This window comes from Panicum virgatum, chromosome 5N (assembly GCF_016808335.1).
Source record: "Panicum virgatum strain AP13 chromosome 5N, P.virgatum_v5, whole genome shotgun sequence".
Taxonomy (NCBI): domain Eukaryota; kingdom Viridiplantae; phylum Streptophyta; class Magnoliopsida; order Poales; family Poaceae; genus Panicum; species Panicum virgatum.
Window position 1 is genome coordinate 48,313,354 of NC_053149.1, and position 23,464 is coordinate 48,336,817.

General features: G+C 49.0%; 2 protein-coding genes and 1 pseudogene across 2 annotated transcripts; 2 read left to right on the forward strand and 1 right to left on the reverse strand.

Annotated features, from left to right (window-relative positions):
• The first annotated feature begins 234 nt into the window (after positions 1-234).
• On the forward strand, positions 235-2,470 carry LOC120674885 (annotated as a pseudogene).
• Positions 2,471-11,018: 8,548 nt separating this feature from the next.
• Positions 11,019-12,108, forward strand: LOC120673815. The gene has a single exon (XM_039954826.1). The coding sequence runs from the start codon at positions 11,201-11,203 to the stop codon at positions 11,738-11,740; it is 540 nt and encodes a 179-aa protein (XP_039810760.1). The 5' UTR covers positions 11,019-11,200; the 3' UTR covers positions 11,741-12,108.
• On the reverse strand, positions 12,006-20,498 carry LOC120673814 (cinnamoyl-CoA reductase-like SNL6). Its single transcript, XM_039954824.1, has 5 exons — positions 20,001-20,498; positions 17,811-17,986; positions 13,080-13,280; positions 12,753-12,906; positions 12,006-12,656 (listed from the first exon to the last, which is right to left on the reverse strand). Exons 1-5 carry the CDS (start codon positions 20,260-20,262, stop codon positions 12,334-12,336), a joined length of 1,116 nt encoding a protein of 371 aa, XP_039810758.1. The 5' UTR covers positions 20,263-20,498; the 3' UTR covers positions 12,006-12,333.
• Between the last annotated feature and the right edge of the window lie 2,966 nt (positions 20,499-23,464).

The following is a 23,464-nucleotide window of genomic DNA, read 5'->3' on the forward strand; positions in this document are numbered from 1 at the left end:
AAAAACTGAAAGAACTGTAGGTAAATTACTGTACCCATCTCCAGTGTTGCTTATGGTCACCATGTTGACATCCTTGGACTCATTTGCTTTCTTGGCCCTGCGGTCTGCCCGATCTGGGCACTCCTTGAAGAAGTGTCCAAACTTACCACATGCATAGCATTTTTCCAAAGCCTTGTTCTTCTTCTTCTTGAAGGTAGTGGTCTTGTTAGGCTTGTTGTTCCCTTTGTTCTTGCCATGTGGGAACTTTTGGACCAGGTTGGCGCTGTACTGGCCTTGATCTCCTTTCTCAGGCACGTCCTTCTTCCGAGCCTTCTCCTCAACATCAAGAGTCGCTATCAGATTTTCAACTGATATCTCCTGTCTCTTGTGTTTCAGAGTTGTGGCGAAGTTCCTCCACTGGGAAGACAACTTTGCAATAATGCATCCAGCCACAAACTTGTCGGGAATAGGACACTTAAGGAGATCGAGATCCTTGACAATGCACTGCACCTTATGTGCCTGTTCCACCACAGAACGGTTATTCACCATCCTGTATTCATGGAAACTCTCCATGAGGTACAGTTCATTGCCCGTATCTGTTGCATCATACTTTGCAACCAGAGCATCTCACAGCGTCTTCGCCTGTATCTCATCAATGTACACACGGACTAATCCGTCTGACAGATTTCTAATGATACATCCGGTAAAGAGATTATTGGCATCATCGTACTTCTTCTGCTCTTCAGCAGTAAGTACGCCCTCAGGCTTGCCAAGTTTCATGTCCCAAATGTGCATAGCAGTAAACAAGAGGCAAACCTTGGACTTCCAGATCTTAAAGTTCACGCCAGTAAACTTTTTCTGGCCTCAGTGACTCAGCAAAACCAGCCATTGTTAAATCAACAGATTGCCTATTATAAGGTTTTTGGATTGTTGGAAAAATAGACAACTGTAAGTTTAAATTCCGAACTAGATTTTTCATGACGAGAATTAAACCTAGCATGCATGACTCTAACATACTAGACAGTACGTATATCATAAATATAATCTCAGAAAACATGATTATGAAACAGATCTGATCACAAAATACGTACTGCGCGGGAGTCGCCTGGAAGACGAAAGGCGCAGACGAGACGAAGACGGTCCTTCGAACGTAGCGCAACAACCGGCATTGCAGACGACGGTACGCCGCAGCTCTTGACTTGGACGGAGGACGAACCGTGGCGAAGAAGATGAGCAGTCGCGCTTAGCGCTTCCCAAAAACCTTATTCGCCCTCTCCCGGTGCAGGATCACAAGAGCGAGCGGTTCCGGAGACTTGCTCTCCCGTTCACCGGTGCACGCCGGCGCTCGGGATGGAGAAGACTACGGTGACGGCGCAGCAACGAGAGGAGGTAAAACCCTAACTCAGATTAGATCTTCTTATGAATTCCCAAACCTTGGGGACTCCACGTATAGCGATCTATGGTGCACTTTTTCCATGAGGGAGGTGGTCCGTATTTAAAGGGAGAAAAACCCCTATACCCTCGTCCATTAGTAATACGAGACTAATAGATGATGTACCTCCTCTTAGCGTTAATGGACCTTTGAAATTTATTAGAATTATTTCTATGGGCCAAGCGCATAAATCTTACACCTCGTCGCCACGTCCTTACTGGCGAAAGCGACCGGCCTGACGAGCCACGCGCGGCGGCCGAGCGTCGTGGTGTAGTGCTCCAGGTATTCCGGCTCCAGCTCATGGAAGCTGTTGAACACCTCGCTGTAGCTCCTCTGGTCCGCGGCATTCAAGCGCTGGTGGAAGGCCCAATGCTCCGGCCGTTTCTTGGGCTCCATCATCTGGCTGCGCCTCATCTCGACACACGGTGCGGCAGCCCGAGGAGCAGCACAGGAGCGTCGGGGTCGTCAGGGGCGACCTCCACGGGGTTGTGGCGCACCGTGCAGTCGCTGCAGGCCCGCGCGAACATGCTGGTGCCGAGGAAGGCCAGCCGCGGGACGCCGTGCTCCGCCGCGGCGTCCAAGGACCAGTCGAAGAAGCTATCGGACACGACGGCGTCGGTGCGGTTCTCTGCCAGGAACCGGTCGAAGGGCATCGAAGTTGAGGGCCGGCACGGACTCGACGCCGGGGGGCAGCCCGACGTCCGGGAAGGGCACGACGGCGATGTCGATGGCCAGGGCGCCCTCGGCGCCGCGGGAGGCCTCGTCGGCGCGGTCAACCGCCGAGCGGATGACGGAGGCGTTCACAGGGGTGGTGAGGATGGTGCCCCAGACGCCGCGGGCGGCGAATAGCGCGGCCATGTCGGCGGCTGGGATGAGGTGCCCCGGCGTCAGGAACGGGAAGAAGAGGATGCGCCGCGGCTGTTGCTCACCTTTGATCGCCATGCCTGGCCGCGAGCCGGCGCCCCTGCGCTCTTGGGAATAGATGAGGTGCACGCACGCTGCGCACCCTTTTTGTATGGATTTTATGAGGCAGGGCGTAGAAAGCAAAGTAGCAAGGAAGACGAGAACTTCCGAATGGAAGATACCCATGTATTTATAGGCTCCAGATGATTTGAATTATTTGTGCTTTTCCTACTTCGGGATGGAATGAATCGTCGAGGAAGGGCCCTAGTAGCCATCTCTGACTTGGTGATGACCTCCTAATCTCGAATAATTAGAGGGGTATTCTAATTTACGGGCGACCATGCGGAGGGTTCTGTACGGTCGATTTCCGACAAGTTTTATTTTTTTGCCTTTTTTAGTATTTTTTTTGTCATTTTGTGACAAAAAAAATTTCAACGAAAAATTTCAAGAAAAATGTTTTGAAGAGAAAAAAAAGAAAAAACGGATGAGAACAAGTTTGAAATAGAAAAATTTCAGGAATAATTTAAAAAAAATTACAAGAGAGAAAAAGGGTAAAAAAGATTATGAGAAAAAATTTGAAACAGAAAAGTTTGAGAAAATAATTGGAAAAAAATTGAAGAAAAACTTTTGCTTCCAAATCTAAACTAAGAGAAGTTTGGGAAAATTTTTGTAAAAACAATTTGCATCCAAAAATCAAAAAGAAAAGACGAAAAAAGAAAAACAGAAAAACTACTGCCCTCGACGCGGAGCAAGCCGCCGCCGGAGCGGGAGCGCGGGGCGGGGGCGACTCCTCGGGAAACCGCCACCGGGCTGCGCCTCCACTGCGCTGCTCCCCTGAGGGGCGGAGCCCGCTGCCGCACCTCACCGCGCCGCGCCTCCCCGCCGTCGGCTTGCAGCGCTGCGCCTCCCTGCTGCCGGCCTTCCGCACCGCTCGCCATGGAGGGTAGAGCTCCCACAGCCGAAGCCAAGATCTGGAAGAAACAAAAGAGAGAGGAGAAGGAAAACAGAGCTCAGAAAGCAGAGAGATAGGGAGCTTCGACTGGAGTTATTCACATGGGCGTGGGGCCACCACGTGGGTCGGTCATCGACCGGGAGTTGGCGTGCGGACGGGTGAAGGTAAATCCAATATTGGGAACAATTAGAGGGTGTTTGGATCATAAGGGCTAAGGTTTAGTCTATCACATTGAATATTTCAAAGCTAATTAGAAGGATTAAATATGAGTTAATTATAAAACCAATTGTATAAGGCTAGAGCTAATTCACGAGATGAATCTATTAAGACTAATCATCTATAAAATTTGAACTTGGGATCTCTTGTCTCGCTCGTTTTACTATCTCACCTACACAACAGTTGTGGTTGAGGGAGAAACTTACTTTTTTTTAACTAATCCATGAAGGATTTTTAATACCGAATGGGAACACCAACTTGTATTAAAAGCTGTACAAGTACATGTTAATGTTTCCATCCGGTATTAGCACCTGGTAGAAACACCAACCTGTAAAATCAAAAAGAAACACCAACCGGCTACAAAGGCTCTCAGCCACTTTGATGTTTACCACTAGTGGAATGACGTTAGACTTTCTAGTAGTGGAATGACGTTGGAAATTGGAACGCCCGTTATCTCAAAAGTGGACCCGTGTGGATATAGGGGATGCGGGGGATGTAGAATATGGAGTAAATTTCCTCTATGCCATTAAAATATACAACTGATTCTTTGTGTGCCATTGTTTCTGCACTTCACGCGGCGGCACCGGGACCCAAACATCACGTGCCCGTTTCGCCGTTCCTATTATTCCCCGTTTGATAAAGACCTCTCCGGCGCGAGTTGGCTGGCGGACAGGGACAGCGGCTTCTTGCGACGGCCTCTTTCTCTCAAGAACATTTCGTCTCGCCTCTGTTTCCTTTTGCCGGTTTCGTCGGACGTGTCCTGCTTCTGACGGTTACAGGAGTTGTTGCTAGCACAAGAACATTCTCTCTCTCTCTCTGCACGATGCAGCGCTGCTTGGCACGAACTGCCGCAAGCGGTGCATGATACCTAGCCCTGTAAATTGGGTTGAAATAGGTATAATAGATTGAGTTTTGATATTAGGTAATGGGACGAGGTGCAACGGGTTTTATGTATATGTGGATTGGGCGAGTTGGGATGAGCTGAAATGGATATTTTATACAAAATAGTATGATTATATATAATAAATGTCGGTCCCGTAAGAACCGGACTATAAAAATAAAACACTGCATTCATATTATAATAATTTTATCGAAAATGACTGAAATTTATTGGAGATGACTCGGTATAACTAGCAGCTACTATGTGCAAAGCAATGTGACTAAAATTATATTTGGGTTCTACGTCAAGAGCCGAACCCTGAAAATAAAATCTCGCGTTCACACTATAAAATTTTATCGAAATTGACCGAAATTTGTTGGAGATGACTCAATATGACTGGCAGCTACTCTGTGCAAACCGGTGTGCCAAGACCTACACTATAATTTTTTTTGGGAAATAGATTCTTATTGGGTTGTAATTATAATCTGGCTACTAGTTTATTAAATTATGAGCTGAAATGTTCGGACTGGTTGGTGTGTGGTGGTGGTTGCTTGGAGTAGGGTGGGTAATATTATTTTTCGCTCATGAGAATGGATTGGTGTGGCTATACTTTGGTTTCCAACTCATTTACAGGGGCTAATGATACCCCCTATCACTAGCCATAATAAGCCTATTCAAGAGCCAAAATCGAATTATGGCTATGTTTAGTTTCCAAAAAAAATTCCTACATTACCTGTCACATTAAATCTTCGGACACATACATGAAGCATTAAATGTAGTTAAAAAAATAACTAATTACACAGTTTAACTGTTTCATACGAGATGAATCTTTTGAGCCTAATTAGTTCATAATTGGACATTAATTGTCAAATAATAACAAAATGTGCTACAGTACCAAATCCAAACTTTTTCGCGAACTAAAAATAGCCTTATTGTTCACTGGCTCTTGCCACTCTTGCTCAGTTCCTACTCTACTATATAATCCCATTGGGTCACCTCACCTGGACGACGATCTGATCAACCCACCTACTGCCTACTGGAACGACCGAAAGAAACACGACAAATGACGAGGAGCAGCTCACAATCGATGACTTTCTCCTTAATACAAAATGGGCACGGCCTCCAGGCTCCAGCCACGCTAGATCTAGTGTAGGATATGGCAACTTGAACCGTTGCACGGCAAGGAAGGAACCATATATACGTCCGCTGAACCTTGGTGCCAGAAAGCAGACAACCATCTGGCAATAAAAAAGAAGGATACAACTTAGAGAAGTGGTGCCATGGTGAACCGGGGGAACGGGTTTAGGTTTCCAAGCCTCACCTCAACCTGGAAAACTCGATCGACGTAGAGTCTTTCGCTGACGCGTGATGCTTTCGTCGGCTAGCGGTTTGGTCTTTCTCTGACGCGCGATGCGAGCCAATCGAAGCTGATTTCGAACAGATCGTGGTTGGTATTTATCTCTGTTTTCAACTACTTATTACAGTTATTACAGTGAAGTTGATCGAGATTTCCATTATTCGGTTTATTACTGGCATGGACCGGTGGTGCCATGTGTGTGCTGTGTTGGCAGAGGACTTGGACAAGCTGCAGGAGATGAAGATCAAATTGCAAGCCCGCGTGGCGCCGCTTGCTTTTGCGGGCTTACGCGGCAGCCCACATATGCCCGGGGGCGGAGCCAGGTTAAAATTTCACCGGGGTCATATCTATCAAATGATAGGGTCATCAAAGCATTATTAGCAATCATGAACAGTGATTTTCATTGCTTTTCTCAAAATTCGTTGGGGTCGGCTGACCCGGTGGGAAGCTGTAGCTCCGCCACTGCATATGCCCACGTCAACTCATGCGGCCAGCGTTGCATCTTGTATCCACCTTTCTTCTACCTCCAGCTCTTTCTCTCTCTCATCGTGACTTCTCTGCTTCTCCAGTGCCGCCGCCGCTGATCCGTCCTTGGATGAGCTCGCGGCAATCCTGTGTTGCCCCCGAGTTCTCCTCCATAGCCATCTTGCTCGAGTCCTGTCCTAGCCCTGCACTAATCGGGTCCCCCGCTGATCCGAAGAGGAAAAAGGAGGGGGGGGGAGCAGAGGGAACGCTAGAAAAAAGAAAGGAGAAGGACCAGAGGGAGTTGATGTTTAGTGAGGCCCATCATATGCGCTGCTGGAGTTTGTGAGTTTAGAACCTCATGGTCAACCGGTCGACCGCAAAAGCAGCTTTGGTTCATGGACCCGGGGCATCTCGGGCTACACGGTGAGTAGCACAGTCAACGTTTTTCTATGAAATTACTATTAGCAGTCAAAATATGAATAGGGTAGCTTCTCACATCATCACTTTAGAAAAAGAAGAGAAGAAGCACCATGCGTCAAACTTCCTGTAAGCTTTTGCATCTGTGCGTGTGACAAATGAGTCGCAAAAACTAAGATGGTTCGCGAGTCCTTTTTTTTGTTTTTCCTTCTTGAAAATGATTAAATGAAGAGTGCTAAGGGCCTTTTAGCAGTGGGACAAAATAGGAAGTTTCTAAAGTTGGAAGTTGTTAGATAAAGTCTATCTATAAAAAGTTGAAATAATTGAAACCCTTTCTCATCAAGATTAGACCTATCTTACGTCTCACGGATGCTCCACTTATCAGACCAAAAGATTTGATGAAAGGGAGTGTGAGATTGATTTTGTCTACCAGAAACTATTAGAGAACTAGGCAATTTTCGGTATATTTTAATTCTAAATGTTACTAGCAATTTCATGACATAAAAGAGTGATAATGTGTGAACAAAATATGTGCTTGTGTTCATATTATTCTCACTAATAAGCATGAACAAAATATTAAACCAAAATAGGTTTCGAGTATACCCCAAGGCGGGACCAGTGCCGGAGGCACCGGGTGCGCCGTTACCAGCTGGAGTAGACATTGTATTCGACTGCCCTTGCTTGATGTAGCCGAACGAGGTCGATGCAGGAAGATGTTCGCAGTGTAGTCCCACGAACGGTCACCAGGAAGTAGACGAAGTAGTCATTCACGCCGGGATGTAGATAAAGTAGTCGTTCAGGGAGCGAGCAGTCGCATCAAGACGCTCTCCAAAAACCTAATTGTCTGTTATCCCGTGCAGGACCTTCAGCGAGCAGAGGTTCCGGAGGCCTGCTCTCGCTAGAGCTGTGCGCGCAGTGCTAGCGATGGGAATGGCAGAAAGCAGCAGAGGGAGAAGGGAGAGATCTCCTAAGCGGGAGTACCTGAAGCAAGTGTTTGTGGTGTGTGGATGAGTGGAGGAGGACTTGGTTTATATAGGCATGAAGGTGCTCAGATTCAACGAACATGGACGCTGTAATTGGCTTTGATGAGCGGCAGTTACTGGTGAATCACTGCCATCAGTTACTAGTAATGGTCGGGGCCATGATTCTCCAGTCATCACTGTCAACGTTTATTGTCTCTGATTGCATTCAACAACAAAAACGTTCTCATCTCTGATTGCATTCAACAATAAAAATGTTCTCATCTCCGCGGCTTCGGCAAGGCGAGGCGAGCGCGCGCACGCGTGTGGTTCACCGACCTCCTTTTATCGGCTTCACAAGTGGTGTACCCAAGGTCCACCCTTTAAGTCGGTTGAGATCCTTCTCAAATCCCGATACGGTATTAAGCAATTGATTCCCTAGCATTTAATAGTGGGCTTTTAATTCTTTTAATGCATTGAATAGAATAAATGGGCCAAGCTCATAATTCCAACAGAAACCACCAAAAGCTAAAGTTTTTCATCAAATCCTTCTACATACCCTCCTTTTATACCCGCGTATTATTTTCTTTTGCATAATTCGTGTCATTATTTGTTTTGAAAGGATAATAATTGACATCATTGTTTGATGGAAGGGAAATGAAGACAAGTATTATTTTTGGAAAGAAAGCAAATGATATCGTTGCTTGATGGAAGAAAAATTAAATTGTGAGTTAAAAAATTAAAAAAGTGGGACATTGGGCTAGGGCAAGAAAGTAGGATGATCCACCTGGAGGGTGGTGTCGTGGTCGAGCAAAACAGATGTTACTATTGGCCCCCGGCAAAACAGAGCAAGCACAAGTGTCACCGCCAGTAACAATCTATTCGCTTTTTAAGAGCGAGGGTCATTGGATTTATTATAGCGGAGCTATTCATTGAGTTTAAGGTGGACTCATACATTACGAGTAATCGAATTTTTCCAAATCTATTTTAAAAATTAACAACACTACTTATTTAGAGGAGATGATTTGCCCCTCCATAATAAAATGGCTATAATAATTTATTAATACCAAAGTATGCCGGTCCAATCTTTTTAAGATTCTCATAATGCTAGAGTTTGCTACAAGTATTGACAATGCCAAAGTGCAAGAACAAAAAGAAATGTTGTTTTGGGTTGTGCTAAGGGCCTTTTAGCAGTAGGTTGTGCTGATCCTTTTTTTTTTTTGGGTTGTGCTGATCCTGTTATGGCCTTATAACACATAAGGTTTTTTTTAATAAAGAACACATAAAGGTTCAATCTGGCTTAGGGCATATTTGTTTGAGTTGCAGTTTTGGAGCTTTTCTAAAAAGTTCCTGCTGATTTTTTCTTCTGAAAAGCTAATAGTAACTTTTAGATTGTGCCAAAATTGATCTTTTCAGCTTTCTATATAAACTCATTTTTTTCTCAGTTTTTGGCTTTCCAGAATTCCAGAAGCTATGCAAGAGTTTCGTTGTTTGTTTACAAATCTCAAACAAACAGACTAAGTCGAGATATGCCAATAATAAAAATTGTTAATATAATGCTGGTAAGAATGTATTTTATATACATCCACGAAATACCCATGTCGACGTCGGGCCGATAGGATTGGTGCTCATAGAACTCAAGCCCAAGCCCATCAGTTCCCCGTTTTTGGGCCTGGCCCAACTTAAGATGACAAACTGGGCCTGAACGAGGTACCGATCAATAATACTTGCACGACGGCCCGGCGGCCAGGCTATACCGCCGATACCGGACACCCGGAGCAGCAGCTGTTCCGTTCCGCTCCGAGTGGGGGGAAAAAAGGGGAAGAGTTGTTCAGTTGACACGAAAGAGTCCAACCTCCCTTATAAACAGGGCGACGGTGGCAGCGAGAGGAACAGAAGTAGTCGTGCCCCGTGATCATCCAAAGAACCCCTTGTTTATCTCCATTCGATCCTCATCCCCCTTCCGCCGACTATCAGAGGGCATCAGGCGGCACGGTGGCTCCTCCGGCATCTCTCGATCAGCGACGTCCTCTACGCCGCCGCCCGACGTGATCGCGAGAGCCGTCGCCGGCGAAGAGAGGCGGTCTCCGATCAGCGGCTTGCCCCTCCTTAACCCCGGGTACGCGCTGTCCGTTTCTTCTTCTGCACACCGCTCGATCGTGCGTGCTTGCCCTGCCCCTACCATGGCGTTTCTTCTTCGATAACCGCAACGCTAGAGAGGCGCTCTCAGCGCACCCGTGCCGTTTCCAAATGGCCGCAGTGCCGTCGTTTCATTTCGATCCGATGCCCTTGCCCCCACGACCTTTTCTCAGGAGACAGGTAGATTATTATTTTACCATTAAAAGAAAAGAGAAGAAACAGCAAAAAAAAAACCGGCATGCTCGCAATGTTCGATCTTGGAAGTGTATCGTGAATCCAAGTACAATGCTCATTTTTGCCTCTTTTTTTTTTACTTCGGATTTGGGATTAGCGTCCTCTCCCTCTCCCTCTCCCTGCCTCCCCTCTTCTATTTTCTGGCGACGACATTGTGCTGTTTATAGGCTGGAGCCAGCCGTCGTAGGCTCGTAAGCGGATCCAGCAGGTCTGCATAACAAAATGCAATGCCGCGGCTGACGTTCTATTTACTGGATCAAAGTTTGGGGCAATGATATTCCAGAGACCAAGACCATTTCCATTGCTTCAGTCTGCAGCCGTAGTACTACATAAATGTACTGTTAGACAGCGGACTGCTATTTTAAACAAGCAAATTCCGGCACTGTTTAGATGCACTCGAAATTTCAAAATTTTACAAGATTCCCTATCACATCAAATCTTTGAACGCATGTATGAAATATTAAATATAGCTAAACAAAATAACTAATTACACAGTTTGACTATAATTTGCGAGGCGAATCTTTTAAACATAATTAATCCATGACGGGACAATAATTACAGAATACAAACGAAAATACTACAGTACTTTACACCCAAAACTTTTCGCATCTAAACAAGGCCTCCATCTCTAGAATCTTCCATAAATTTCCTTCAAAAGGAACAATGGTAAGGTCAACCGTCCTTTCGTACGAGTAGTGTTCAAAGTAGACCTCGGGTGATGATGAGGTTGGCAACCGTTTGGAATATGGGCCCCGTTTAGATCCACCAAAAACCCCCACAATAACATCGAAATATTAAATGTAGCAAATGACCCATGCATGGAGTACTAAATGTAGGTAAATAAAAAAACTAATTGCATAGTTTTGATGTACGTTGCGAGACGAATCTTTTGAGCCTAGTTAGGTCATGGTAGGACAATATTTACCACAAACAAACGAAAAGTACTACAATGTGCTGCAGTGTTTTTTCCCTGGTGCTACAGAAGGGAACTAAACACAGCCATGGTTGGGCAGCCACAAGACCTGACGTGCGCACCTTAACTTCGGCGACACAGCAGAGCCCCGAATCCCCAATACATCAACCAGAGACAATGCGTCACCACCAAAACCGAATTTATCCGGTATCATCCACAAAACCATTGGCACTCAGTCCGTCCTGGCTTATTGTTGACTACTGACAGGCAGCAGAGCTTTTGGAACCGGCGGCGGTCGAGTTCTCGAGCCCACGCACGGAGCAGCGCCGCCGCAAGCGCATCGGGCGGCGGGCAATGGCGACGCCGCCACCGCGCCCGTACCGCTTCCCGGCGCTGCCGGAGGCGGCCGAGCAGGAGGAGGACGACCGGGCGGCGGCGCGGTGCAGCAGGCAGTCGTGCGGGACGTGCAGCGCGTCGGCGGTGGCGAGCTGCGTGGCGCTGTGCCTCTGCCCGTGCGCCGTGCTCAGCTGCCTCACGCTGGCGCTCGTCAGGGCGCCCTACGCGGCGGGCCGGCGGTGCGCGGCCAGGATCGCCCGGAGGCGCCTGCGGAAGGCGAGGGCGAGGCGCGTCCGCGACATGGGCGACGACGAGCAGCAGAAGCAGCAGCTGGGCCCGCGGCGGAGCAAGGAGTGGGGCGAGCTGGCCCGCGCGGCCGCGGCCGGCGGCGCCGAGGCCAGGGCGAAGGTGAGCTCCAGGATGGACGCGTCGGATGAGGTGTGGGCGGACATGTACCAGGTCGGGCTCTGGGGGTTCGGCCGGCTGTCCTTCTCGGCGCCGGTGGTGACCGGGGCCGGAGGCGACCCCGAGACGGACGACGACGCAGCTCCTGAGTGACACGTGCACTGGCCATGTCTAATGTCTTCCTGTACAAACTTTTTTTCTTCGTCAATGGCCTGCACAAACTTTGCTTGCAAGCAGGTCACGCGGCGTGTGGGTTTTGGTGAAGTCTTGGGTTGGGCACGGCGCTGGGATGCCTCGTGGGTGTGACTCACCTTCGTTGCTGCAGCAGAACTATGCACACGGTCGCACTCTGTGCATGGTTGTGCAAACTGTTTTCTTTGGCAGTGACCTGCACAAATTTTCTGTGTGCTCGTGTGGGTGAAAGATAGCCGCATCATAACATGGCTTTTATTGCTGGGGCAAAACTATGTACAAGATTGCACTCAGCCTCACTAGTAGTACATCATTGCATACACTCCCAACCGAGCTCTCTGCTCCTTCCCATCGACCAGGAAGGTCAAGAGGAACGAGCTCTAGCAATCTAGCTATTGCTTCCCTCGTCAAGCCAAACGGACCCCCTGAATGCAGGTCGGAGTAGCCAACACTTGCTGCCATCTTTGCTCGTCAGTAGCACCAGCGGTATCGCCCGTCCTAGCCTTGAGATGCATCAGCGCCAATCCTAGCCTTGTTCGCAGACAGGTCCGTGGCTAGTCAAACGCGACGGAGTAGTAGGTGTCGTACGTGCACCTCCTCGTGGAGGACATGAGCCTGGCCAGCTTCCGCTTGCAGAGCTCGAACCTGGCCGGCCGGTCGTCGCCGGCGCCCCGCGCGGCCGCGGCGCCGCCGGGCAGCCCCAGCTGGCGCTCCAGCTCGTCGAACTCCTCGGGCCGCTGGACCACGTGGTCGTAGCAGATGTACCGCCCGCCCGCGATGTTGTCGCCCATGGCCTCGTACACGCGGACGTGCGCCTCCGCCACCGTCTCCACGTTCGCCGTGGCGAGCAGGCCGTCGGCGAGCATGGCACGAGCGCCTGCGGCCCCAGATGTGTCAAGCGAGTCGGTCAGAATGATGATGACTGGTGAACAACGCATCGTACTTACGAGGTAGTGCGTTCCACAGTACGGACCTTTGAGGTAGGCGATGGACGCGGTGGAGTTGCGGCGGCGGAACCCCGGGCCGGTGACGAGCGCGGGGCAGATGGTGACCAGCTTCAGGTCATGCCCCCGGGCTGCCCTCCACGCTGCCTTCTCCGCTGCCGTCTTGCCAAGTGCGAACCACAGCTGGAACGATGGATCACATCGTTAGTTGGTTCAATTTTTCAACAGAAAAAACTAGAGTACTATTTATTGGTCTGTGCCTCGGTGGCAAATGCTTCCACGGTTGCTGAGGGCCTTTCAGGTTTCAGCAGTTCAGTACCACACTACCACCACCACCGAACCCTGAAGAAACTCACCTTGTTGTCGCGGCAGAAGCTCTCGTCGCTCCAGCAGTTCTCGTCGATGATGGTGGGGAACCGCCGGTCATGGGGGTAGTTCTGCCTCCACACGCATGCCAGCAAGGAAGAGGTGAAGACGCATTTCCTGACGGACTCCGTCCTCACGCACGCTTCGATCACCCGCTCCGCTGCTTGGGCCTCTAACCTTGCCATGTGCTTCTGTCAAAATCAAACATCGCCATGTGTTAACAACAAATCACTTCAGCCTGCATGTCATCTCAATCTTCCATTAACTACTACAATCTGATCGATTCAAAATATCTTGCTAGCACAAGAAAAATGTTTCACCGCTAAAACTCGTGAAACAAGCGCATTTGTCCGCAGTAGATAGATTGTAAATGAGGTCTAGGTGCGTTAGGCAAATTGACAGAAAGGACAAAGACTGGCTTAGCAACCTAATCGAGATTTTTACCGAACTTAATACGAGCATGAAAGTCAAAGGCTGTCCAGGTCAGTTTTAGTAACCACAACATATGACGGCGATCTTTTGGCTGCTGTACTGGTGATAAGGGACCTGCACCTGCTGCTCCGAACTCCTAACTACTAACGACTTGACGCAGCAGTAGCTCCATTCAGCGAGGGAGGCTCGGCTCTCGGATGACTTTGAGTTTTCTATCACTTTCGGGTGCTATAAACCCATCATGAAGGTCCCAGCGTACGAAGCCGCCGAGTGGTGTGGTCTGATGGTGGTTGCATTGTCAAACTCTTTTTTGCTGAAATGTGAAATCAAAGATCTGACGATAAACCTTACGCCCTGGGAAGTGTCATTGGGCAGGAGATCTCAGGCGCTTGCTAGCTAGATTAGGTGAAACGAGTTGGAAGGCCTCGGCCTGCGATCAGTGTTGCTAGTGTTCGACAAGGACGAGCTATATGTTCAAGATTAGGTAGGCGCAATTCAAGATTCAGGAATCTAATACAGGAATGAGACACCACTCCTAGATGCTTAGTACATCCCAGCTACTACATTGTAGGACTTGAGATCCCTCATTAGTCGGCAGCGTTGCCTTCAGGTCAGTTGGAAGGCCAAAATGTCAAAAGGTTCATGTACAGCCAGAGAAGGTCCGAATCAAGAACTCTTTCTTCACAAAGCTTGCCATTATTTCCCTTGTCGTGTAGCCTCTTCCGACAATCCTATATACTGAAGCTGTACCTATTCTTGCTTTTGTTCTTTTCGAAAAAAATTCTTGCTTTTGGATCCTCAACCCAAGCTGTACCAAAGTCACGGGTTGGTGAGTGTCCTACTGAAGGTACTGCTTTTCATTCTCTCTCTCTCTCTCTCTGGTGAGCAGCTCAGCACATGCTCCAATAGTGGTAGTCTAGTTAGGCGTGGGGAATCCATCTCTTCACACTCTAAGGCTAAATTACATGTAAAAAGATGGATCAGGTCTTAGTTTAAATGTTTGTGGCGCAGCAGATTTGCAGCAGCATGTGTCCGGGTCAGGCTATCCTGCGATGCAGGCTCTCCCTTCTCGCTGGCACACGTGTTGTCACGTATCCAGCGGGCCGGGCCGACCACGCAGCAAGGCCGATCCACGTCTAATTGCCTCACTTTCACCGAGCAAATGAACATGGCGGCCGCGGCGCGCACTACGTCAGAAACATATTAGGCCTCGTGCTTCACTCCTCCGTCAACACTCTGGCGGGTCCCTCGCTCCCTCAATGATGAGAGTGACCTGTCTCTGTTGCCCCCCCCCCCCCACCCCCACCCACAATCATCTTACTATTACTAATTGGAGGCTCCTTTCGAGTCTCCACGTGAAGGCGATTCTAGGTGGACACTCTAAAAAATAAAAAAATTCTATAAATTCTCACAAAAATCAGAAATATCCAATCATCAATCCAACAACTCTAATTATAATAACCATCGGATAATTTTTCCTAATAAATTACCCACCTCTGCCATTACGAAAATAGACTACAATAACCCTCTAAACATGTATCTAAATTACCCACCTCTGGCATTATGAAAATAGACTAAAGTAACCCCATAAACATGTATCTAAATTACCCGGCTACCTCTGCCATTATAAAAAACTAAAGTAACCCTCTAATCTTTGTGTAAATTACCCACCTATGCCATTATAAAAATAATACAAATACCCCTAAATTTACATATAAATTATCCAATTGTCATTATTATTACAAGTTAAATTACTCATAAATCTGAATCTAAATTATATAATTACAATAATATATTAAAATGCACCAATATAAAATTCTAAAATTACTATTCTATCATTACTAATATATTGTTTATATTATTATTTATATAAAAATACTACCAGCAATATATGTCACCATATATTCATATATGATGGAAGACATAAGAACACCAATTCACAAACAAATAGTTCAACTAAACATATACTGTATACATATAGATGTGCACAAAATAAAATCTACTGTAACTAAATAATAAAAATATATATTTTAGAATATGTATTAGAATATTTAATAGATAAAAAAGCGTGAGATGGATAATTATAATTATTGACTTTATTTTTATATTAATTGAGGAATGTTGAGTACTCTATCCTGCCTGTGATGAGTGAATTGTCAACCGTGCGGTGTGATCGTGCGCTTGGTCTTTGGATTGCAGGTACACGGGCGTCGAGTGTCGACGGAGAGTTGCCGTGGAGGAGCTCGGGCCGGGGCGGCAGCCGTGACGTCCATTCCTGGATTGAGGGCGCAAGCGGCGACGGAAGACGAGTTTCTTGGTTTGCGCCACAAAACTAAGCAGGCGGACAGCGGTTGAAGACGCCAAGTCGTGGAGGCATGGGCGTCGGTCTCGGGACTGACGGAGGCGACGGGCGTCGACGGCATCTAGGGCCTCGCTGCGGGCGAGGAGGTGATGGGCGTCGGGCGGCATCTAGGGCCGTCAGAAGGCCGAGGCGGGAAAGGCGTCTAGGGCCACGGCGTGGAGGCGGGAATCTTCCCGCGCGAGGAGTTTTGGCGGTTTTCTCAAAACCGGCCACTTACTCGGGTTTCACGGACCCCTCAAAAACCGCAAACCGGATCTTCATCGACGTGGCGGCATCGCGTAGAAGACTTTGAGTTGAAGAAAGAAACTCCGCCGTCGGATGAAATCTTGTACCCTTTTCCGGTTTTGCCCCTACGGGCGTTTTAGTTTGAATTTTAGAGTGGAGGTCATTTCTGGGATGTGACCGGTCTGACCGGTCTCCCCCGGGAGTCGATAAATATGTCTCACCTGCCCCCTTGGACAGGTGAGCCTCGAAGCCACGAGTCATTTCTGTTTTCTCCTTACTCCTTCCTCTGTTCTAGGGTTAGGCCGAGGTCTCCATGGCAAAAGTGGTCTAGATTATAGCTAGGTCCACAAATTTGAGAGGGTGGATGAATGGGTGGAGGTCTAGCTCTTGTATAGGTGAGGTCCTCTGTAAATCACGATGAATTTGAATGAAATCGAGGTCCCCTTTGAGCAGCTCTTGTGTGTTCCCGTTCATCTCTTGTTCATGGCTTGATTTCCTCTCTTTTGGTGGGTTTTGAGATCGAAGCCTTCTCTTGGACGGTTTGGGGACTCCGTGATTTGCTTCTTGACCATCTAGCCTAGGGCTAAACTCTCAAGATTCACGAGTCCCTTGGATTAAGGTTTTTCACGTTCTTGAGAAAACTCCAATCCTCTTTGATCTTTCCTCGAATTCTCTAGTTCCTCTAATCTTTTGGGAAAGATCTCTTGGGGATATGTTTACGGGGTAGATGTGAAGGTATCTCTCGAGTTTCATCGAATTTTGACTTCATTTGATCGAGATTCACCATTTGAAGCTTTGATTGCGGGCTTTCTGGGAGCGACCGGTCTGACCGGTCGAAGAAACCGGTCTGACCGGTCTGGGAATTCTTTTTCCAGCCCGACCGGTCTGAGCAGGCGGTCTGACCGGTCTGTGTCTGCCAGGTCTGCTGTTTTTTTCGTTTGCTTCCGAGTTTTCGCTCACTCGTTCTAGGGCCTGTTTGTGTTGGTTTAGCTCTTCCATAGCTATTCCAAACTTCATCTAGAACTCTTGAGGGCTTGTGGTGATTTTGGGATATAGGCCGACGGATCGATTTCGGAAGAAATTTTAATCGGCTCACATTCACCCCCTTTGGTCGCCGATTTCGGTCCCTCATTAATTTTAATTAGTCCGTGCGGGAGCACGGGTTGACAGACTGAGTTCCAGAAATCACTGTCTGGTTTAACCGGTTCATTAAATACGGTTGGTGTTACCGGCAGTGGCAGTGTGGCACTTGACTTGTGCTTGCGCTGTTTTGCGGCAACCAATCGTAACATCTGTTCCAGCTCGATCACGGCACTACCCTCCAAATCTCCAATCGCCTCTTGGTCTTACATGGATCTTCATACTTTCTTACCCTAGCCCAATGTCCCGCTTTTTCATCTTTTTTACTTTATCTAACGACTTCCGACTTCAGAAACTTCCTATTTTATCCTACTGCTAAAAGGCCCTTAGCACTCTTCATTTAATCATTTTCCTGAAGCAAAAAGAAAAAAAAAAGACTCGCAAACCATCTTTTTGCTTATGTCACACGCGCAGTTGTAAAAGCTTACGTGTCCTCCTCTTCTTTTTTTCTAAAGTGATGTGAGCAGCTACTGGTTCAGATTTACTGCTAGAATGTTTCGCGGGGGAAAAAAAATCTACTGATAGAAGTTAAAAGAAAAAAGAGGCTCGCCGTGCTACTCACCGTGTAGCCGGAGATGCCCCCGGGGTCCACGAAGGCGGACGTGTGGAACACGCCGGCGCAGCCGTCGAAGGCGCGGCGGAGGCTCTCCGGGTCCGTGACGTTGGCCATCACCGTCCACACCCCATCCCTGCCGTCCTCGCGGAACATCTCCATTTCCCGCAGCTTGTCCATGTCCTCTGCCACACACAGCAGCACGCGCACGGCACCACCGGTCCATGCCATGCCAGTCAGAAACCGAATAATAGATCCCAATCAACTTGGCTGTAATAACCGTAATAAATAGTACTTCCTCCATTTTAAATTATTAACCATGTTGGTTTTCTAGATATATTAATTTTACTATACACCTAAACATAATTTAGAACCAATACACCTAAGCATAGCAAAAATTATAAATCTTAAAAAATCAAAACAACCAATAATTTAGAACGAATGAGGTAGCAAACAGAAATAAATATCAATCACTATCAACCGGTAGCCGACGAACGAAAGACTCTACGTCGAAGGAGTTTTCCATGTGTCCCGTCGAAGAAAAGTTGTAGGTTGAGGTGAGGCTTTCGGAAACCTAAACCCATTCCCCGGGTTCCACCATGGCACCACCACTTCTCTAAGTTCCATCCCTCTTTTTTTATTGTCAAATTGTTGTCTGCTTTCTCGCACCAAAGGTTCAGTCTGCTCCAGCTTTACTTGGCCACCAATCTGTTGCAAGCCGGCGTGACGCACCCAGCCGACGCACGATGTTTGCTGAGAGCGCGGGAGACGTAGAGGGGACTAGTTACTCCACTAACGAGTTTGTTAAACTAACAATTCGTCATGGCTATCAGAAGGGGGAGAAAATACGAAACGTTTGATGCAGCTGGCCCCCAGTGGATTCTACGGTCGCGTCTCCATCAGGAAACAAACATGGGCAGCCGTGGGACATACAACAGTCTGCTTGCGTTTGATTTGTGGACTGCAAGAATCGCAGGAGATTCAGACAACCCACATCCATTCGTGAGGAAGAGTGGCAAAAGGCCAAGAGCCAGTGAACAGTTGGTTCATTTCCGCTTATAGGAGCATCTCCAAGAGCTCTTATATTTTGGGTGAATTAGCTTAAAAAAAGAAAGACAAAAACTCAATACAACAGAAACTCTATCTACCTCATCTTCTATCCTCTTTTTCTATTCAGGGAGTGCCGCTAGGCATCTTTGCCTAACACTGAACGCTAGCCTATCTCTTTTTGGAATTTGGAGAAGCAGTTAGATTTCATCTCTTCTTTTGCTAGTTATTTCGTTTTACATAATAGTTATATCAAAAATTTAGCTATTCATAGATACAAGAGCTCTTGGAGATGCTTTAGATGGAGTTATTTATGGTTAGTGCTAGGGTTGTCATGAGCCACATTCTAAGTGAACCAACCCGCTCGCAGAAGTTGGTGGCCAAGCAGCGCTGCATCATCGTGCAGAAAGAGGAGAGGAGAGATCAAGAGAGGAGGGGGGGAAGAGGAGCAATAGGTAGGGTTTAACTTTTCGGTGGAATTTCGCCGAAATTCCGGGTTTTTTTTCGTTTCCGCTAGTTACCGGGAAAAGAAATTTCGGTATTTTTCGGTATATTTCGTTTTTAAAATTCAAATTCAACAAATTTCGTCCAAAATTCACCGAAATTTCGGAACGAAATTTCGTTTCCGCTAAACACCGAGATTTCATCGGAAAACGAAATACGCCGGAGAGGTCTTTATCAAACGCGGGATAAAATTAGGAAACGGAGAACAAATAGTTCCTTCTCCTGTCATCTGACGGCGGCGAAGCACGTGATGTTTGGATCCCGGTGGCGCCGCGTCAAGCGAAGGAACATTCTTCCTGCATCGCGTAGTATACCTATTGACCGCGGGTAAATGACACTGCTAATAAATAATCCCGTCGATCGCATTCGCATCCACCAAATGGACGGTGGCTCGAGGCTCGCGCGCGCGCGAGCGCTTTCCAGGGCGGCGAAAGCAACGGCCGACGGGGTTTTCCCCCGATTTTTCAAACTCCGAGGTGCGTGACGGGAACGCAAACTACGACCACCAGGGCCGGGGGCGAAGGACGACGACAGGCAGGGAACCCGCAGAGGGCAAGGAGGAGGAAGGAAGGGAGGGAAAAGGCGGCCGGGCCGGGGGTAGGTAGGTGGCCGGCGGGCGAGGGAGGGAGGGAGGACAAGTGTGCTGACCTTGCGTCTCGAGCGCGAGGCGGACGGTGTAGCCGTGGCGGAGGAGGCGGTCGACGACGGCGAAGCCGACGAAGGAGATGCCGCCCGTGACGCACACGGCGCGCGCGTCCGCCCCGCCGGCGCCGGCGCCCGGGGCGCGCTTGGCGCCCGCCGAGCGGCGCCACCCGGCCGCGGCGCCGTGCCCGCCGCCGCCGCCCAGGAGCGCGGCGCGCAGCTCCTCCACCTCCGCCTGCAGGCTTTGCGTGCTCCGCAGGACGCCCATGCCTCTGCGGCGCGGTGCGGCACGCGCGTGCCTATCGCCGGCCGGCGCCTCGGACCCCCTGCCGCCTTTGTGGTGGTGGAGTTGGTTCGCGAGCGTTTTCGCGGGTGGGGTGGGTGCGCGCAGGCAGCGCAGGGTGGGGGGATCACGGGGTGGATAAATAGGGCGATGAGGGGACTCGCACAGTGGCACTCTCGTCGTCGTCGCGCGTGGGGGGAAGGCAACTGTGTCTGGGTAGGTAGGAGGCCTGTGTGCGCTGCGCGCTGCGGCCGCGGAATCGTGGACTGCTCGCGCCTCTGCACTTCGATCTGCTCGGCCCGGCCGCACGGCCGAGGCATGTTGTTTTTTTTCTCAGGCGGTCAGGCTGGTCGTGGTCCAACTCGTGGACAAGAGCGTGGCCGCGCGGCCCGGGGGCTCACGGAACGCGGGGGGTAGTTGCGCTGGGTGGCGGGGATTGCTGGGGCTCGGCTATTGATGTGGTCAAATGGCCTGGGTCAAATGGGCTGTATTAGACACGATACGAAAAAAAATCTATCCTAATCCAGCCCAACCCGCAACCTATGCATAGGGTAGTGCCTGGGTTTGGACTCTGACCCATAGTGCTGATCCGGACACGACACGACTAACAAACCTAACCCGATTAGGCACGACTAATTTTGTATCTGGAACAATTTGGCTCATTAATAATCCATACTTCTCCACTCAACCCTAAATCCCTAATCCTTATCTCTCCCAACCTCATCCAGCCGCCACAGCCCACAGCCAACCTCTCTCCCTCGTCCAGCCGCCACAGGCAACCTCTCTCGATCTATGTTTCTCTCTCTCGATCTCTCTCCCGCGCGCGTCTGCATGGGAGGGCCGACCAGCGGTGGCGGCCGGCGGTCAGGGGAGGTCCGGCGAGCGGTGGGCGCGTGGCCGCGGGCGAGCGGCGCCCGGCGTGTGCGGGGCGGCCCGCTGGGGCGGCCGGCGTGCACGGGTCAGCCACCGGGGTGGCCGGCAGCGACGTCGCGCGAACGGCGAGCGGCAGCGACGCGCGGGGGCGGCCGGCAACAACGACGCGCGGGGGCGGGCGACGAACATGGGTCGGCACGACACACTCGGGCCGCCGTGCCATCGCGACCCAGTGCCTTTCGCGTCGTGTCAAGGGCCGCGGCCGCGGCACAGCATGCCGGCACGGCACGGCTCGCCGATCGTGCCTCGTCGTCTCATGCCCAATTGGTACCGTGCCTAATCGGGTTAGTATCGTGTTGGGCAGGGCCGCCCATCTGGCCATCTATAGGCTCGGCCGTTCCTGCCCGACGGTTTATCTAACATTTGTTTATTCCGTTCCCCTACGTGGCGCCAAATTGTACTCATTATTTTGCTGGAGAGACAGATGCAAGCTAGCCCCGATCCGAATGGCTTACTGGAGGCCAAGCAGATGGATGGTAGCGAAAGTGGCCACGCCTTGCGATGCGACGCGAGCCAGCCAATGACCTGCGTGTACTTCTCATGGTCCTGCAGCTCCGATCATGAAGAAGCTCTGCACGATCCACCGGTGCCACAGAACTTGGGCTCTTCTCTAACCGTCCGGACGCTGGTCGAAAGCCCCACGTGACGTGGAGCGAACAACGCCCGTACGAGAAATTCGACGAGGGGCGGAATTCGGCTCTGCGTTATTGCCACGGTTGGAGGCATGTTTTGGTAGCTTAAAATGGTCGCTATTTTTGGCCGAGCGAACTGATCCCTAGTCAGAAAGTTTCTAGCTTGCACGCCACCTATTCTGACCATATGACTGACATGTCGTCATTTGTAAAGCATTTGATCCTCTTAGTGGTGGCGCCATCGCTTTGCGAAAGATTATCGTTGACCATTTCTCGTCAAATTAGGAACATCAAATGGGTGTCATACTGGGCTAATGGTGCCATCTTAATTGTAGAGCACGCATAATAGCTTCCGCCAACGACGGGTGGCGGGTTTCAGGTTAGGGTTTTTTGAGAATTTTTGTGGTGGTGAATTGTTCTGTTCCTTGTTGAACATAGAGCGAGGTTTGGCATCAAGCCACCGTCGCAGACGTGTATCGAGGAGCTTTGGTGGCGATGCATTGGAGGAAGATGATGTGTGCAGGCCGGATCACTACTAGAAAACAGGCCAAAGGTGCTGGCCAAAAGTACCAGCTGCTTTTGCAGCCGGTACTGATGCCACGCATCAGTACCGGCTGCAAAAGCAGCTGGTACCTTTGGCCAGCGGCGATCAAAGGTAAGGTGTTTGGTACCGGGTTAAAGCATCACCCGGTACCAAAACTTCAATATAGGAACCGGTTAGTGCCACCAACCGGTACCAAAAGCACATGGAGGAATAGGTACCGGTTGGTGGAACCAACCGGTGCCTAAAGGGTGGACAATGGCACCGGATTTTGCCATGGCCCGGTGCCGCCACGTGCCCACAACAAAGGCACCGGTTAGTAACATCAACCGGTGCCTATGCCTTTTGTTTGGCACCGGTTGTTGAGCACCAACCGGTGCCTTTGAGCCACGCCTATAAATACCCCAACCCCTCCCCCCTCCAAGCTGCCGTGAACTCACTGTTCATGGCAGCTGAGTGAGGGGAGGGGAGGCGATTTTTTTCTTCAAAAAAGGTTAGTTATTTTTCTCCATAACTTAGCAATTGGTTTTTAGAAACAGTTATCATTTAATTTATTTAATAAGTGAATAATATCTATTTATTATAGTTATAAGCATTATCAATTATATATTTGAATTCAAATTTAATATAGTATGAATGTATTATTTGTACACTACAATGATGTATATAAATGTATTGTGGACCTAGATGAGTCGGCAATGGATGTACATGGCCGATCGGCGTTCAAAGGAGTTCATTGATGGCGTGCATGAATTCATAGAAGCGGCCGAGAAACACAAGTATGACGGTTTCGTTCGTTGTCCATGCAAATTCTGTAAGAATGAGAATGATTACTCATCATCAAGAACCATCCATAGTCACTTGTTCAATAGTGGTTTCATGCCGAACTACTATGTTTGGACCAAGCATGGCGAAAGAGGAATTGAGCTGGATAATAATGTAGAAGAAGAAGATAGGATTCCTCTGTTATATTACTAAATAAATACTAAGTTGTTTAATACAATTATGTATATATCCTATCTATATCTACAGTTATCATTGGATTTTACTCATACTTTCCGTAGAGACCGGCAATCTTATA

What these genes read in the sequence shown, in the direction of transcription:
- LOC120673815 (XM_039954826.1), top strand. Translation starts at nt 11,201, where the DNA reads ATGGCGACGCCGCCACCGCGCCCGTACCGCTTCCCGGCGCTGCCGGAG.
- LOC120673814 (XM_039954824.1), bottom strand. Translation starts at nt 20,262, where the DNA reads ATGGGCGTCCTGCGGAGCACGCAAAGCCTGCAGGCGGAGGTGGAGGAG. An exon ending in CCTCGCGCTCGAGACGCAAG is followed by an intron (nt 17,987 to 20,000) that starts GTCAGCACACTT and finishes TGTGTGTGGCAG; the next exon opens with AGGACATGGACAAGCTGCGG. An exon ending in GGGGCATCTCCGGCTACACG is followed by an intron (nt 13,281 to 17,810) that starts GTGAGTAGCACG and finishes TGATTTTGACAG; the next exon opens with AAGCACATGGCAAGGTTAGA.